A 15,334-nucleotide genomic window follows, 5' to 3' on the forward strand; every position below is an offset into this window, starting at 1 on the left:
CCTGGCACATCACCCAGAAATTCTGTCCAGCATCTGGATTGTATAGTTAACCACAGGAAATCTCATGGAGGGGCAACAGATTTTTGTTCTGTTGTGTAGTTCTGCTGGGATCACCATCATCTTGGTAGTGGGATTTAGGCAAATTTCCTGTGATTTGATCTCTGACATGCTGGGGCTTTTGTCTAAAAATGTGTCAACCATGCTGATTTTTCTTGGTAATCAAAAGATTGCCTGTTTCTTCCTGTTAACCGGTGACTTGGCTGTGAATTTGGAACAATTTCCTAACAAAGGACTGTGGACTTTCACGGCTGAAAAAAAGGCACGTTCAATTTAAATTAACTCTTTGTTTTCCCATATATATAAAAAAATTGGACACAGCCACATTCTGACTATCAGAAGGATGCTGCATCTGCAGTAAAGCTATCACCACCAGAGATGTCATCTATATGCTGGGAGGCAGATCCACCAGCTTTTCTAGGAGACCTGTAAAATCTGGGTCAGCGATCTGCAGATCACAAATCATTCCATTTCTCCAACATCACCCTTACTTGCAAAGCTATAGTTACTAGGATGTGCTGTTCCAGTACAAGGCTGACCAGCAGCAAAATGATTACTCCTGCTGCTTCCCTCCTTAATTTCTTCTTTTTTTCTTCTTCTCCTTCTTTTAATTTGTTTTGAGATTAAGCCTGAACTTTAAGAAATATCTGAAAATCTGAGACTTTAAGTGGAGTATCTGTGATGCAGACTAGTCAGATATTTTCTACATCCTCGAGGAAGAACGGTGATGTCAAACGACCTAAAGAAGAGAACGTGAGCTCAGAAACTTGTGCCTTTGGTTTAATAATTTAAATTTGTGTACTGCAAAATACCGCCTTACCACAGATTTGGCTTCATTGTTAGTTGATCGTATAATTACAGAAATTAAAACGCCTGGAGGGCAGACTTTCATTTTAGCAAGTATTGCTGTTGTTTTAGGCCTAAAGAAGACCATAAGAAGAATTTATAGATTAATAAATTAAACCACTTGGCTATTCCGTAGGTCTTTGCAGTCGCACGGGCTCCGAGCTCCCGCCAGCCGCGAACTGCTCCCGGCCGGTTCCCAGCGGGAGAGCCGGGGCCGCTCCGCGGAGCCTCCGCGGTCCCAGCGCCCGGAGCTCCCTCCCCGCGCTGCCCCAGGGCCGGGAGACCACGCGGGGCCCCGAGCCGCAGCCGTCCCGGAGCCGCCCCTCGCAACACAAAACCGGCTTTCAGGGCAAAGCCGCAGGCTCCGGCTTTTCCCACGGTGGGAATCACGAGTGCCTGCCCGCCCGGGAGGAGGGAGGAGGGAGCGGGGCGGGGGCCGGGGGCGCAGGCAGCCCCTGGCACTGCTGACGTGCTGCGGGGACGGGCTGGGCTCGCAGGCACCGCGAGCTGCCAGACACGCACCGGCAGGGCTGCGGGTCCAGCAGCCAGCGCCGCTCCTGCCGCAGCCTCCTCCCTCCTTCCCTCCTTCCCTTCCCTCCTTCCCTCCGTGCCGCCGCCGCCTCCGCCGGCACAGCCTCGGCTCTCTCCATCGCTCCCCGGCTCTCTCCATCGCTCCCCGGCTCTCTCCATCGCTCCCCGGCTCTCTCCATCGCTCCCCTGCTGTCTCCATCGCTCCCCTGCTCTCTCCATCGCTCCCCTGCTGTCTCCATCGCTCCCCGGCTCTCTCCATCGCTCCCCGGCTCTCTCCATCGCTCCCCTGCTGTCTCCATCGCTCCCCGGCTCTCTCCATCGCTCCCCGGCTCTCTCCATCGCTCCCCTGCTGTCTCCATCGCTCCCCGGCTCTCTCCATCGCTCCCCGGCTCTCTCCATCGCTCCCCTGCTCTCTCCATCGCTCCCCGGCTCTCTCCATCGCTCCCCGGCGCCGGGCGAGGAGGAGACAAGGGATGGCGGGGGTCGCTGGCCGGCTGCTCGGGGCGCTGTGCCTCGCCGCCTGCCTGTCCCCGGCGCTCGGGAGGGACGCCGGAGAGCAGTGGACCCTGGAGAAGGTGAGTCCCGTTTGCTTTTCCCAGGCGCTTCTCGGCCCTGCCTCGGTGCGGAGGCAGCGCCTTCCCGGCGGGCAGGGGTCAGCGGCTGGACAGCCCCATCCATCCTGCCCTGGCCGCCAACGGGAGTTCGGGCTGGGGTCACCCTTGGCGCGGTCCCGCAGGTGAGGGTGGGTGGCATGGCTTCCCTCTTAGCCCGAGCTTGGTGCCTGCAGCGAGCAAATCTTCACACGTTTGTCTTCGTGTCTCGCACCGCCTGGGACCGGGCAGCAAGAGCGGTAAGCTTTGTCGGGGCAGTTACTGAACTTAAGGGGAAACCCAAACAGGACAAGACGGATCAAAATCTGAAATTATATTCCTTGTAACATTCTACTGTACTCCAACTTTCATTGTGGTTACGGTGACTCAGAGGACAGTGACTTAGTTTGAGAAGACAAATAGCTCTTCCAGCAGCATGCACACGTATCCAGGAAAAACAAGTAGGCATGGTGTTGATAGCTGGTACAAAATTGTTTTGAAAGATATAATGCTCTAATATGTTGTAGACCCATACTATATTGTGTATAATTTAGAGCAGTGTGTGAACTAGTGAAAAAAGGAATCTTGAGATAAGGTTTAATTAAACAGTGGTAAGCTTTAAGCCACAGATTTCTCAATGAAGCAGCTCTGAGTGTTCCATTATGAAACATTAACATAGTTTTCTTCATAAATAATTAAACCACGTGAAACATAGGAGAGCACAAAGCTGCAAATCACATTTGACTAAACATTTCAGGAATTTCCAAACAGAAAATATATTTCTAGGGCCCTTCCCCAAGTGTTTGTAGAAGAGCTGAAGTCAAAGTTCAGCAAGAAGCAACTGAATTCCACTAAAATCCAGTGCACCATTCTCTTCACCCACAGATCAGAGTCCAGGACAAGCTGGTAAAATGAAGCTTCCCTCAAACTTCCCCTTCATCATTCCCTTTCTCCTTGATTTTATTCACCCCCCCATTCAAAGAAATGTTGGCTTGTTTATTAATGAAATACTGTGTCATTCTGTTCTATTAATTGTATCCTACAATACACACATATACGTTTACAGCTCACTACATAATATATATAGCTCATGTACAGACTAGATATCTGTAACATATCTAATTTTTACTGATTACATCTGTAACTACGCACAATACATGTATATGTACATATACAGTATATACACAAGAACATGTGGGGCTAACTCTTTAGTCACACTGGTCAGTGAGCAATCAGGTAGCCCCAGTGCTCCTTTTTTTCAGCCCCATTGAGCCCCAGCACTTCAGTCTTTAGTTGGTTCCATTCTGACCAGTCAATCTCCTCACCAGTGCTGTCTGCAGTGTCATGCAGCCATAGAACCATCACACCTGAGCTCCTCTGCCTGTGCACACACTAAGCGGGAACGTCCTCTTTCTCATCAAATTCTTGTCCTTCAACAATTTTGTTCTTTCTCCCTGGAGGGACGTGTAAGCCAGAAATTCTAAGTCCTACAGGTAAGCCTGGGCTACTTGTAGAACTTGAAGTTTTGCAGTTTTATACAGCTTAGTACAACAGGCTTAGTGACAGCCCTGTCATGAATATATTGTTCTCCCTCCCTGTTGTGGCAAAATAGGGATTGACCAACACTTAAAGAATGAGTCACTTACAAATCTTATTTTGCTTCTCTTTTATTTCATAACCACTTCTGTAACTCCACTCACTTCCCAAATTTGAAGATATCTCCATTATTAGAAGTGGGAATTGATTCCTCTTTCCTGAAGTATTTTCTTCCATTTGCACTTTAATAATGTTTCTTTGTAAAGTGATTCAATGACCCCAATTACCAGGCATGCTCTTCACTTGTTCACCTGCAGACACATTTTCTGAAAATCCTTAATTGTCCTCCTACACTAATTCTGAAGTGCATAGTTTTAGCTTTTCACTCTCCCTTACAGCATGCTCCTCCTAAACCAAACAGCTCCCTGGCATTTTCTCTTGTCTGTGCCTCTTCTACACTGGTCTAAGTTCCACCATATTAAACTTCTAGTATTTCAAAAGACTGTTTTACAACTTCCATGGTACAATTTCCAAACTTTCAAAAGTTCATCTTTATATCAGATGAAATGCAATTTTTCTTTGATCTATGTCTAAATTTGCTAGCATTAAAAATGTTAACTGCCCATCCTAAATTTTGGTGTCCTTACAGTCTTAAAATTTAGCTAATACACTGAAATTACACTTAAAATTCAGCTTTAAACACTGTATTAGAACTTGCAATATGAGATTCAGTTGTTAATTTCACTGGTAAACCTAAGCAGAATTAGAGGAAAGGTTCACATAGAGATAAACAGCTAGGAAACAAGAGAAAGTTAGAATTAAATGTTTGCATTGAAGTCTAGAAAATACTCGAGCTCGTACTTGCTTGTACAAATATAGACGAAGTAAAAAAGCAGTCGAATAGTGTGGCAACCCCTATTTTTTAACAATATTCATTACCTAGGGTAATAAGATAACAGGTAATAAGGTACCTGGCTTTTCAGGTCAATTCACATTCTGGCCAGGTAATGGGTTTTAGGTGTTATTTCAGACACGTGTGAAATGACACACATGAGTAGAAAAGGAGAGTGAATTATTTTTTGCTAACATATCCAGTGGTAGGGTTAGACTACATGTATTTATGAAAATGTCAGTTTGATGCAGGAGCAGCCCAAAAGCAAGTCAGCTGTTAAGCAGTTTGAAAAAAGAAAAATAATAAAATTAAAAATACCATTGTCCTACAGTATAAACTATGATGTGCTCATGTTCCAGTTTATCTTCTTTTGCTCATCTCAGAAAGGATGGCATGGACAAGGTACACTGAAGGACAGCAAGTCTGATCAGTCATGTAAGGCAGTTTTGATCAAAAAACAAATTTAAAAACCCAGTATTTTTTATCAGGAGAAAGACAGGAGTAGAGGGAAGGCCCTGTGATATAAATGAGGAATGTATATGATAGTGCCTGAAATAGGAATCTATAAAAACAATAGGGGCACAGGAAGTTTCTGAGGAGACAATTGCTAGAGATTGGATAGGTTCAAACCTGGTGTATAAAGGGGCATTTGAGATGTCCTTGGGTATCCCACCTGGCATTCAGCTACCACTCCGGAGCACTGCAGGGCTCTTGCACATCACAGATGTGCATTTGCCAGCTACATAAGGATGTCTCAAGCACTCTGAGTCACCTGATGCAGCCCCAAAAGCCTTCACTTGGGCAACAGAAAGGAAGTCACTCTGGAATTAAGTCACATACTGGTGGGAGGTAGGTCACAGCTGAGGTTAGCCAAGACAACAAATGCCCCAGCTAGCCCCAGACGAGCCACAGCGTTCTGTGCAGTCACACCCATTCTGCCACTGCGGGCAGAGGCCACAATGACACAGCTCGCTCCCTCTGGGAGTGAGTTACCTTAGGCATCTCTCTGTTTTACTGCATCTTATAACACAGACACAGCATAAAGCTAAATATTATTACTACTAGAAACAAGGCTTCTGGTGTTTGTCTCAACAGAAACCTCAGCTGACGGTGTTGTGGTTGCAAACATGACACATAGAATTAAGATATTAGGAAACAGAGAACCCATTCACAGGTTCAGGGTTTACAGCTAGCTGGTAGGTAAAACTTTCTCCTATGCTTTAAATACTAGCATATTTTGCATGGAAATGGAAGACAGAGAAGCCAGTAATTTCTTAGTAAAAAGGGCTTTCTTAATTACTTTCTGTTGGGAGTAAATCAAAGTAGCACAAATTTTTATTGTAATTCTGAAGAAAACTATGGTTTAAAAGGTCTACAAATAGTTATAGTGCTCTTTATTTTCTCTACCTTCTGCAGTATTCTCACCAACCAAGAATTTTAGGTTCTGATGCTATTCAGAAAGTTGTGGCCAACACAGATATTTCTGAAATGTGGGAGAATGATTTGCGCCCTATCCTGATAGAAAGATACCCAGGATCACAAGGAAGTTACACAGTGCGACAGGTAAGACAACACTTCCTGACAATCTCTAAGAACATCTTTATTTATTATTATTATTATTGTTATTTATATTTTAGTGACACCTTTGGTGACAGTCCCACTGAAGTGACAGTGATATTCCTTTCATTCAGTAGGATGAACTCTATCATTCTTCAGGTCTTGACCACGTAGTACCTACATGACACAGCTTGCACATCAGATGGCATTTTCTGGGGCTGTATAGCATGATGAAAAATAAGTTGTTTTTTTTTTTAAATCAAGTTTTAAATTAAAAAGTCTGCCCCAGGTTTGGTACCCAAAGTACAACACAATGGTTGTCCTTTCCCTCACATAAGCAGGGTTTTGGTCACTGGCTCAAACCCAAGAATATGCATGGAATGAAATAAATGACACCCCACCACTTTTTCTGGAGAGGCCCCATCCTGAGCTGTTACAGTGCCCTGCAGTGTTGCTTCAGATGGCTGTATTAACACAAAAGGGGATCAGAGGAGCCCAAAGGGGCAGGCAGATGAAATGGTCAGCACAACAAAGTGCAGCCCTGGTCCAAGAACCACACCAGCTCCACCAGCCCAAGCACAGCAGTGTCCTAGTGCTGGGCTAACAAACCCAGGCTGCAGCTGGCCCCAAGGCAGTGAAGACTCCAGCACATTGTCTTTGAGCCACAAGAAGTTAGTACCCAACTGTGTTGCTGCTTTGTCAGCACCTCTGCTCTGCACTCACAGCGTGAGCATCTTCAGGTCAGTGTCCGTGCTGGCTGTGGATCACATTAGCCAAGAGGGAGACAGACAACAGTACAGCTGAGTTTACTAAAGACATTCACATCATCTCACTAGCCTTCATTTACCCTTCAGGCACTGACTCAACAGCTCTAAGACAGCCCTAACTACAAGAAATTTAGTTGCTACTCTGCAATTGGTAGGTTGGAAAAATGAGGCCTTTTTATGCATTGCGTGTGTGTGTGTGTGTGCAGGTCTCTGTAGATTTAGTTTTGTGGTTTCTTTAGTGATAGTCTGGAAGGCAGCCAAGTAAAAGGGGGGAAAGGAAGAAAAACAAAACAAACAAAAACAAACAAAAAACAAAACAAAAAAAAAAACCAAACAAAAAAAAAAAAAAAAAAAAACAAAAAAACAAAAAACCCAAAAAAAACAGTTGAGCCTAGGCTAGAAAACCACAGATCATGTTCAAAATAGGATCATCCTGTTACAAGGTAACAGTGTGTGTTAAATAAGACCCCACACCAAAGGAAAAAAAATAAGAGTCCTCTATTGTCAAAACACAGTAATGGAGTTTGAAATGGATTACACTTCTCTGCTGAGACACAAAATCATCAGACTCCTTTAAGGGAAAAGGGAAAAAGATGGGAACTCCATCCAGGCTTATATAGTCCCCTTAATCCTTAACAGACATCCTTCACTCTGCCTACTGACAGCTGATAGACCATACAATGTTGTAAAAGCTTTCAGAGGGTGACCACAAACAAAATGGAAGTTTCTTCTAGCACTAAAATCTATGGCACTATTGTTGTTTTTTTGTAATCCCTACTGACTTCCCTAAGAGCAGAACAAGTCCTCAAAGTCTGTTTTCCCCTCAGAGGCTTTTCCTAATGTTTACTTAAAGAGAGAGGAATCTGCCTTGAAGAAGCTCTCTAGGGACTCATCAAAATAAGTTGCACAACAGAGAGAGAGAGATGTCCCTCTAAAAATATGAGTTAGCTAAAACTCTGGTTGAAGTATAGCTGGGCTTGTTAGAGGCGTTATCTTCAGACAAGAAGATAGCTAAAATGGATGATTTGCCTTACAGATTTTCTTAATTCTTATCTTTACATGAGCTACACTTCCAGATTTTCATTTTTAAAACGCTGTTCTGAAATGTTTCATCCTTGCTTTAATTTAAAGAAATCTACCTATTTGTTATGGCCTTGTAAACAATATATGTCACTTGAAAGGCAGATTTCTCACAGAAGTTTTAAAAGCCCAACCACCTCAGACCAATCAACTAACCCAAACAGATTTTTAAGTTTGTCCTTTAAAACATCATGAACTTACTGACATAAGCTTAAGAGCCACTATTAATTAGCTTATGACAATTTGTCTTCAACATCTCACTGAAGCAGGAAATATTAATCTGATTGTTTTTTATATTTGCAGCATATCAAGCGCCGTCTTCAAACATTAAAGGCTGGTTGGGAAATTGAAGAGGATACATTTCAGAGATACACACCATATGGCTATAAAACATTTTCAAATATTATTGCCACTCTTGACCCCTCTGCAAAACGCCATCTCGTACTTGCTTGCCACTATGACTCAAAATTCTTTGGACAGCAATGGCAGGACAGAGTGTTTGTGGGAGCAACTGATTCAGCTGTGCCTTGTGCTATGATGCTGGAGCTGGCACGGGCCCTGGATAACAAGCTTCAGTTAATCAAGGTAGTTTTTTTGTTTAATTTTCATTTGCCCTTCCAATAGCAACAGGCCTCAGGGCATTTCCACATTCTTTTCCATAGCCTGCATGCTGGGTTCTCTGATTGTTGTGCTTGTAATAAATCTCCCATTGACTCCAAGAACAAAGAGAGATCAGTATCTACTACTCTAAAGTACATTATCACATTAAAATTTCTCATAAAAAGTGCGTGTATCTAAAAGTTATCTATATAAACATATACTATATAAAAATAACAGATGGTACATGAAAAATAGATGTTTCATAGACTTGGAAAATACAATGCTACTTTCTATCTAAAAGGCACAGAACCTGACCCAGAAGTTCGTATCATATCCAGTAACATCTAGGGTTTATTGAAAAGTTCTGTTGCATTCTGAATCCTGCAGAAACCTCTCAGTTGTATTCTGCTTTGGGACACAAAGAAACTAAATGTTGTGCAGAAGAGTCACACTCAGGTTCCCCCATCCCACAAGGATTTCAAGTTTTTCTCCTTTTATTTTTTTTTTTTTACAAATTTGAATTTTTTATTTATGAAAGAAGTATAGTGTTATCAGTCTGTGTTACCTATGCTATGAAAATCTGCTTCGAAGGGCTGCAATTGCTAGGCACAAAATCTGTTCAGCCTACAAACTCTTAAAGCTTGTAGGATTACAAATTTGTAGGATTACGGATTCACGAGTGCCATCTACTGGCTCACTATTCATTGTTTACAGAAAAATAATTCTCATATGTTTACAGAGCTTTTACAGGAAAAGATCTCTCAAATGTGAGAGACTCTACAAAATGTCAGGAGTACACTCAGCTCAGGTATTAGGATTACTTGTCAACAGCAGTTTCCAGAAACTGATTTGGTGCCTTCTGATATATGAATATTTAAGAACGAGAAGATTAAAAGTATGCAAATAATTTTAATCACAAAACAAAACACTCCTGTAATACACAGGCGTTCATTCAGAAGCTTCATTGATAATAAATTTGCCTAGTGATTATTTATGAAACAACCTGCACACTGACTTTAAAGACTGGCATTTTTCACTATGAATACACTGTTTTACAATGAAAATTGTTTTTTATCATTTAAGATAAGACAGCGTTTGACAAAAAGGCAACTAATTAATCTGCACTGGCCACCACTTGTACAGTCTGTTAACAACATATACTTTGAGATCCATCTGCTTAATGCATTAGCTATGAGGAATTTGCTCTGCTTATGGTAGCACAACAGACTTTGCTATGTTTTCAGCCAAGTATGTTTATACTTTGACTTGAAGCAGTGATTTTTTTTTTTATTTTGATGGTTCCCCAGTTTTATAAAGTAAGTTTAAAATTAAAGGGGAATGACATGTCTCTGCATTATAATGTGTTAAGCAGTAATAGTAGTAATAATACAAGTACTACTTTCTAAAACTCAAATAGCACTGATTCAGTTTCCTCTAGAATGTAATGCAAAGTGACTGCTGTCCACAGAGCTCTGTCATGTGCAAAGGAAAGGGCAGCAAACCATTGCCATTAAAGAAATCAATTATACCACTGTGAGCACCATCAACACCATCTTGCCTGCGTGAGCTTTTGACTGTTTATATTGCATCAGCTCCAGCTATCTGGGAGTTGTAGCCCATCTAGGAGAGGACTGCTGCCAGTGACCCCACCTCTTTAACCACATCATGCAGTTTTGCTCGAAGTAGTGTTATTCATAGAGGGGTTAAAATATTTATAGCAACTGTCAAAACCACAGCTCCCAAAACTGTTCATTTAGTGGAACCAGACTGAGATTCACTGTGCTGCAGATTATTAGTTCAAACAAGGCTTCAGATAGCAGACTCCCTCTACATTGGAGAGAAATTTCATACAATGTCTTTTTTGTGACATTAAATACATTTATCATATATATTCTCTGGTTTTTAATACTGTTATATTTTTGGTTGTTGAAAGGGGAAAACATATCTGACATACCCACTCTCTTTGCTTTGGTTTAGCATAAAGTTGCCTCAGTGATTGCAAATTTCCCTGAATGAAGAGAAGGGGCTCAAAGAACCATTAACTTGTCAAATACATAATTCACCTCCACTGAGGCACAGCTGTAGCAATTATATTAATCCTTGTGATGCAATCAAATAATAATATTAGCACTCCCATCAAGTGTTGTTACTGACACATCTCCTCATTATCTGAGAAAATGTTGCTGCTACCTGGTTTTGCAGGTCTCTACGCTCATGTCTTCCAAAATCAGAAATGAAACTTTTATCCAGAACCAAAATTATATGAGACTGGAGAATGGGTCACTGTATTAGATAAATAACAATTACCTTGACTGATCACTACCACTATTACACTGCAATAACAGCCAAAGGAAGGTTTGCACAGGAAACCTTGAAAATACACCCTTATTTGTGTTACATATATAACTACAGTATTTGCCCTTTATTTAGTGTTCTGGCCAGAATCAGTTATTTTAACTTCCTCCAACAGCCCAGCTCAACATCAAGACCAGACCTTTCACTTCAACTCATTTTTTTTGATGGTGAAGAAGCCTTTGTTCGGTGGTCCCCTTCTGATTCCCTCTATGGATCTCAACACTTAGCTCAAAAAATGGTGTCGACTCCACACCCACCAGGTTCAACAACCACAAACCAGCTGCAGGGCATAGTAAGTGGCTTTCACCTCCTTAACAAACAATAGTAAATGTCATTAAAAAAAAAAAAATCTTCAATTAGTAGGTAACTGGCCAAATTCCCAAGAAACCACGACCCCACTGAAGTTAAAGGAAGAAGCAGGCTTCTGGAAACATTATGATAGAGAATTGGTAAGAGCCTTTCAGGTGATTAGACCTGCTGCATGCAAGTACCAGGAAGAGTCACAGAAATATCAAAATACGCAATTTATTTGAATATAAACTAGGATACCCACCTTCTTCAGGAAAATATAATTCAAAGTGATAAGAGCACAAATAGTATTGACCTATGAACAAATCTCCCCTAGCTCAACAGCAACCTCTGTTTTCCTTTGATTCCTACTAGCATTCTGGTTGTCTGCTCCCTTCTACTTTCCCTGTTCACCGCTGAGGCACTTCTCTTCTGTCACTGCTTCTTGTGACTCATAAAAAGTCTTTCCCTTGACAGACTTCGTTGTTCTCAGGGGAAGAAGCAATTTCCTCTTCTTTCTCCCCACCTACTGTTGTTTTTCTTTTAAAGAGATACAATGCACAAATTGCACACTAAGCTATGCAGCCTGCTTCAGCTTGAGGAACAGAGGAAAAGCCTGTATTTTCCCTCCCTGGGAAGACAGCAAAATGTATCAGATTGGAATCAGGTTCTGCTAGTGAATTCTTCTCAAGCACCATGTTAGAAAAGCCAGATCTTTGGCCAGGGCTAGCAAAGACCTGCTCATGACCTATACAGGAAACCAAGAGTTTCATTGCTGTTGCTGATGTTGTAGGAAAACATTCTGTACTAAAGATTTTTTTCTTCTCTAGGACCTGTTTGTACTACTGGATTTAATTGGTGCACCAAACCCAGTCTTTCCCAATTATTTTCAAAACACTCTTCGATGGTTTCAGAGGCTTCAAGCAATTGGTAAGCAGAAGGATATGGGTTTTGAATGAATTTCAAAACCTAATGAGTAGTTTCTGAATATATTAAGCCCTGGAAATCAGATTTTTAGATTACTTTTCTGATTTACAGTAATAATCTTTGACAATGTACATGTGAAATCTTAAACCTGTAGGAAGATTTTGATACTTACTTAATAAAACAACTTAGGACAACTCTCAGACATTTGTAAGCAGCAAACCAGCTTCTATTACTGACTGTCACTCTGTGACACTTGGCAACGGCTTCATTTCTGTGTTTTAGTTCTCACTTCTGTAAAATGATGGCAATAGCGCCAATCCTGAGGTCTTCCAAGTATTAAACAAATTCTAAAGAGATACACCATTGCCTTTTTCTTCTCTGATGGAAAAAGCTTCCATGGAGAGAGGAAAAAATATAATTCAAACGTGCTAACATGCCTCATTGTCCAGAAATTGTAATAATCATTTTCATTGTGCATTACAGAGAAAAAGCTACACAACATGAATCTGCTGAAGAATCACCCTGCTGAAATTCAGTATTTCCAGAGTACTTTACATCGAGGCTTGGTTGAAGATGATCACGTTCCATTTTTATTAAGAGGTACCAGAAATTCTTATATTTTGAAGTATATGTTCAGTAAGAAATGCATCAATTAGTAAATGAGCAAGTGCATATGCTCCTGTTTGTTAAGCTCATTTGCCCCAACTTGAGGCTTCTGAATCCAGCTTTAGAGCTTTGATGTAATACCTAATGAAAAAAAAATTATTCCTTAGTGGTATGCAGCTGAAAAATCAGAGAGAAAAAGCAGTAAACAGGAAATAGGCTGAGAAAAAAAATGCTCCTCCCCAAAAGCAATCAGGAAGCAAAAGACATTTAATTCCTCTTTCACCTAAAAGTTGCAGTGGCTTGATAGGTGTATATATATATAGGTGGCTTGATGTGTATATATATATATATATATGTATCTATACATACACACACACACACACGTATGTATGCAGTGATACAGTTCTTTCAAGTGGAAGTTCCCTAATATGAGGGCAACACTGTCTCTATTTAATAGAGTAAAAATAAGACACCCTATTTCACCATTTATGTACAGAAGTAAAAACAATGATTCAAAAACATTTAGTCATAACACTTTTACAAAAACATGGCAATTTTCAGTTTGAGGAGCTGCAGTGATTTCTCTGTCGTTCTGTAGCTCCTAAACACACAATGCAAATAATCTCAAAGAAACCCCAACAAGAAGTAGCTACTGATTACTTAAAAAAATAAAATGAAAAAAAGAGGGAAAAGTATTCAAAGGAAAGGAAGGTGGCAGCTTTACACAACACATTCTTTAATGATGCAATGCAGTCACAAGCATCAAAACAAGAGAGGGTAAAAGGAAGCTGCAGTGACACACCCTATAAAGCAAGTTTATTGAGTTACCTGACTGTTGCTAAATGGTGAAGTATCAGTTTGCTTAACAGAACTTCTCCAATATTTCTTCTCCAAATTTCACTTTCCTTTTTATAGGGGTTCCAGTCCTGCATCTGATTCCATCCCCTTTTCCTGCAGTATGGCATACCATGAAGGACACAGAAGAAAACCTTGACAAAACCACTATCGACAATCTCAGCAAAATCCTGCAAGTGTTTGTACTGGAATATCTCAACCTATGACACACAAAACATCAACAAATTGCACTCCATTCCCACTACTGTTTGCCTACCTTCACACTTGCTATTTAATTGCATTAGAGAGTACCAGGGTGAAGAAGAATGTGCTAGTTCTTGCTAGACTGATTATTGATTGAGCTATTCCTGGCCCATTGGTCCATCAGCCAAATAACATACAATTAAGTAAGACCTAGTTCAGCCTGGAAAGAACTTGATCTTTCCATGTGTTATCTCTGAATAAAAAAAAAAAAACAAAAAAAAACCCTTAATTTTTCCATATTGTTACCACTGGTGTTTGTCACATATTATGATCCCAGGAAGGAATGCCTCATGACTTAATTGTATGGTACAGTTTTTACAAGGTGTGACCAACTGTTGCAGTGTGCAGCTATGGAAATGTACACCATGTTATCAAAAGAGGCAAAAATCACACCATAGCAGACTTCTACTTCGAGCTAAACTAAACCACCTCATGCTGATAGGAGTTGCTAGAACTCCTAACACACATGATTTTTAATCCCCTCTGGTGCTTCTCCTCCTTCCCCTTCAAAGGCAGCTGCAAGGGTTTTTCTCTGCAGGCAGCTGACCACCAGAAAACAGAGCAATAACCCAAATCCAGTTCTGCCCCTATCATTTGTTGGATACTTTTTGATGGAGAAGGGTGGTGGGGGGGGGGTGATGCTAACAGGAAGGAATGTGGGGGTTTCCCTGTGCTCTGACTGCAACAAAGGAGATACAAAGAATCAGGTGGTGTGTGGGAGCAATGACCCAGTACATACCATTCAGTCACGTGAGAATCATTCACAATTTGACCCAAAAACCTCCAAACCACCACCCACCTCCTGTTTTTAATACAGACTACAACAAAAATAATCATACCAGGAAAATGATCGCTTTAGAAACTATAGTTTATCTAAATACAATTTTAATGGCAAAGCGCTATCAAAAATAAAATGTTATTAAAAACAAGACAACATTTTAGGCACCAAAAAGATACCAATTTAACAACTCTGTGCTTTTACATTCCTTACTGGAATTATTCAGTAGATTTAGTGTAACACTGGCAAAAAGAAAGCTTGGAATGAAATTAAGGAAAGCCAGAAAAACAGTATTCAAAAGCTACTGACGGAATGAGGGTTTCCACTGGTGAGAAAAGGATGAGACCATTTTAAGAGAAAAATTAAAATACCAAGCTGATAGAAGATGAACTGAGAGAAAAAAAAGTCAGTATTTTACTCCTCCAAACTTTTTGACTACAAAGTTCTACCCTGAGCAAAGAAATTTAAAAAGCAAGTTAACAATGGAGTTGTAGGCATGTCAGATTTGGCCTGTATTTTATAATTTTCCTAAAGCAAATATTTTGGAGCCTAAGACAGTATTTACATCCATATCAAAGTTATTACAGAAATAGGTATTTACAGCAATGAAAATTTGCAAAATTTTACTATTATAGGATAGCCTGAAAATTAAATTTAATCTGATTTTGGTAGCTCAAGATGAAACAAAAGCATTTTGTGCTTTCCTATCACTTCAACACTGGTGAGAAGTGCTTGTCTTACCTGCAACTTCTGAAATAGAATACTGTGAAAATTCTAAAAAATTAGACAGGTGTCTTTAATTTCAGGTATTACTGTACATCTGTGT

At 40.8% G+C, this 15,334-nt stretch overlaps 1 protein-coding gene across 1 annotated transcript; it reads left to right on the top strand.

Moving 5' to 3' along the window:
* Positions 1-1,907: 1,907 nt before the first annotated feature.
* On the top strand, positions 1,908-14,291 carry QPCT (glutaminyl-peptide cyclotransferase). The gene is made up of 7 exons (XM_062490270.1): positions 1,908-2,009; positions 5,869-6,015; positions 8,160-8,441; positions 10,927-11,103; positions 11,930-12,029; positions 12,510-12,626; positions 13,548-14,291. The coding sequence occupies exons 1-7, from the start codon at positions 1,908-1,910 to the stop codon at positions 13,691-13,693; spliced, it is 1,071 nt and encodes a 356-aa protein (XP_062346254.1). The 3' UTR covers positions 13,694-14,291.
* Positions 14,292-15,334: the final 1,043 nt, after the last annotated feature.

The sequence above is a fragment of the Cinclus cinclus genome, chromosome 3 (genome assembly GCF_963662255.1).
Source record: "Cinclus cinclus chromosome 3, bCinCin1.1, whole genome shotgun sequence".
Lineage (NCBI taxonomy): Eukaryota > Metazoa > Chordata > Aves > Passeriformes > Cinclidae > Cinclus > Cinclus cinclus.

Excerpts from the sequence above, each read along its gene's own strand:
- QPCT (XM_062490270.1), top strand. The coding sequence starts at position 1,908 with ATGGCGGGGGTCGCTGGCCGGCTGCTCGGGGCGCTGTGCCTCGCCGCC. Across the intron at positions 8,442-10,926 it reads ACAAGCTTCAGTTAATCAAG|CCCAGCTCAACATCAAGACC; the intron begins GTAGTTTTTTTG and ends TTCCTCCAACAG. Across the intron at positions 12,627-13,547 it reads CGTTCCATTTTTATTAAGAG|GGGTTCCAGTCCTGCATCTG; the intron begins GTACCAGAAATT and ends TCCTTTTTATAG.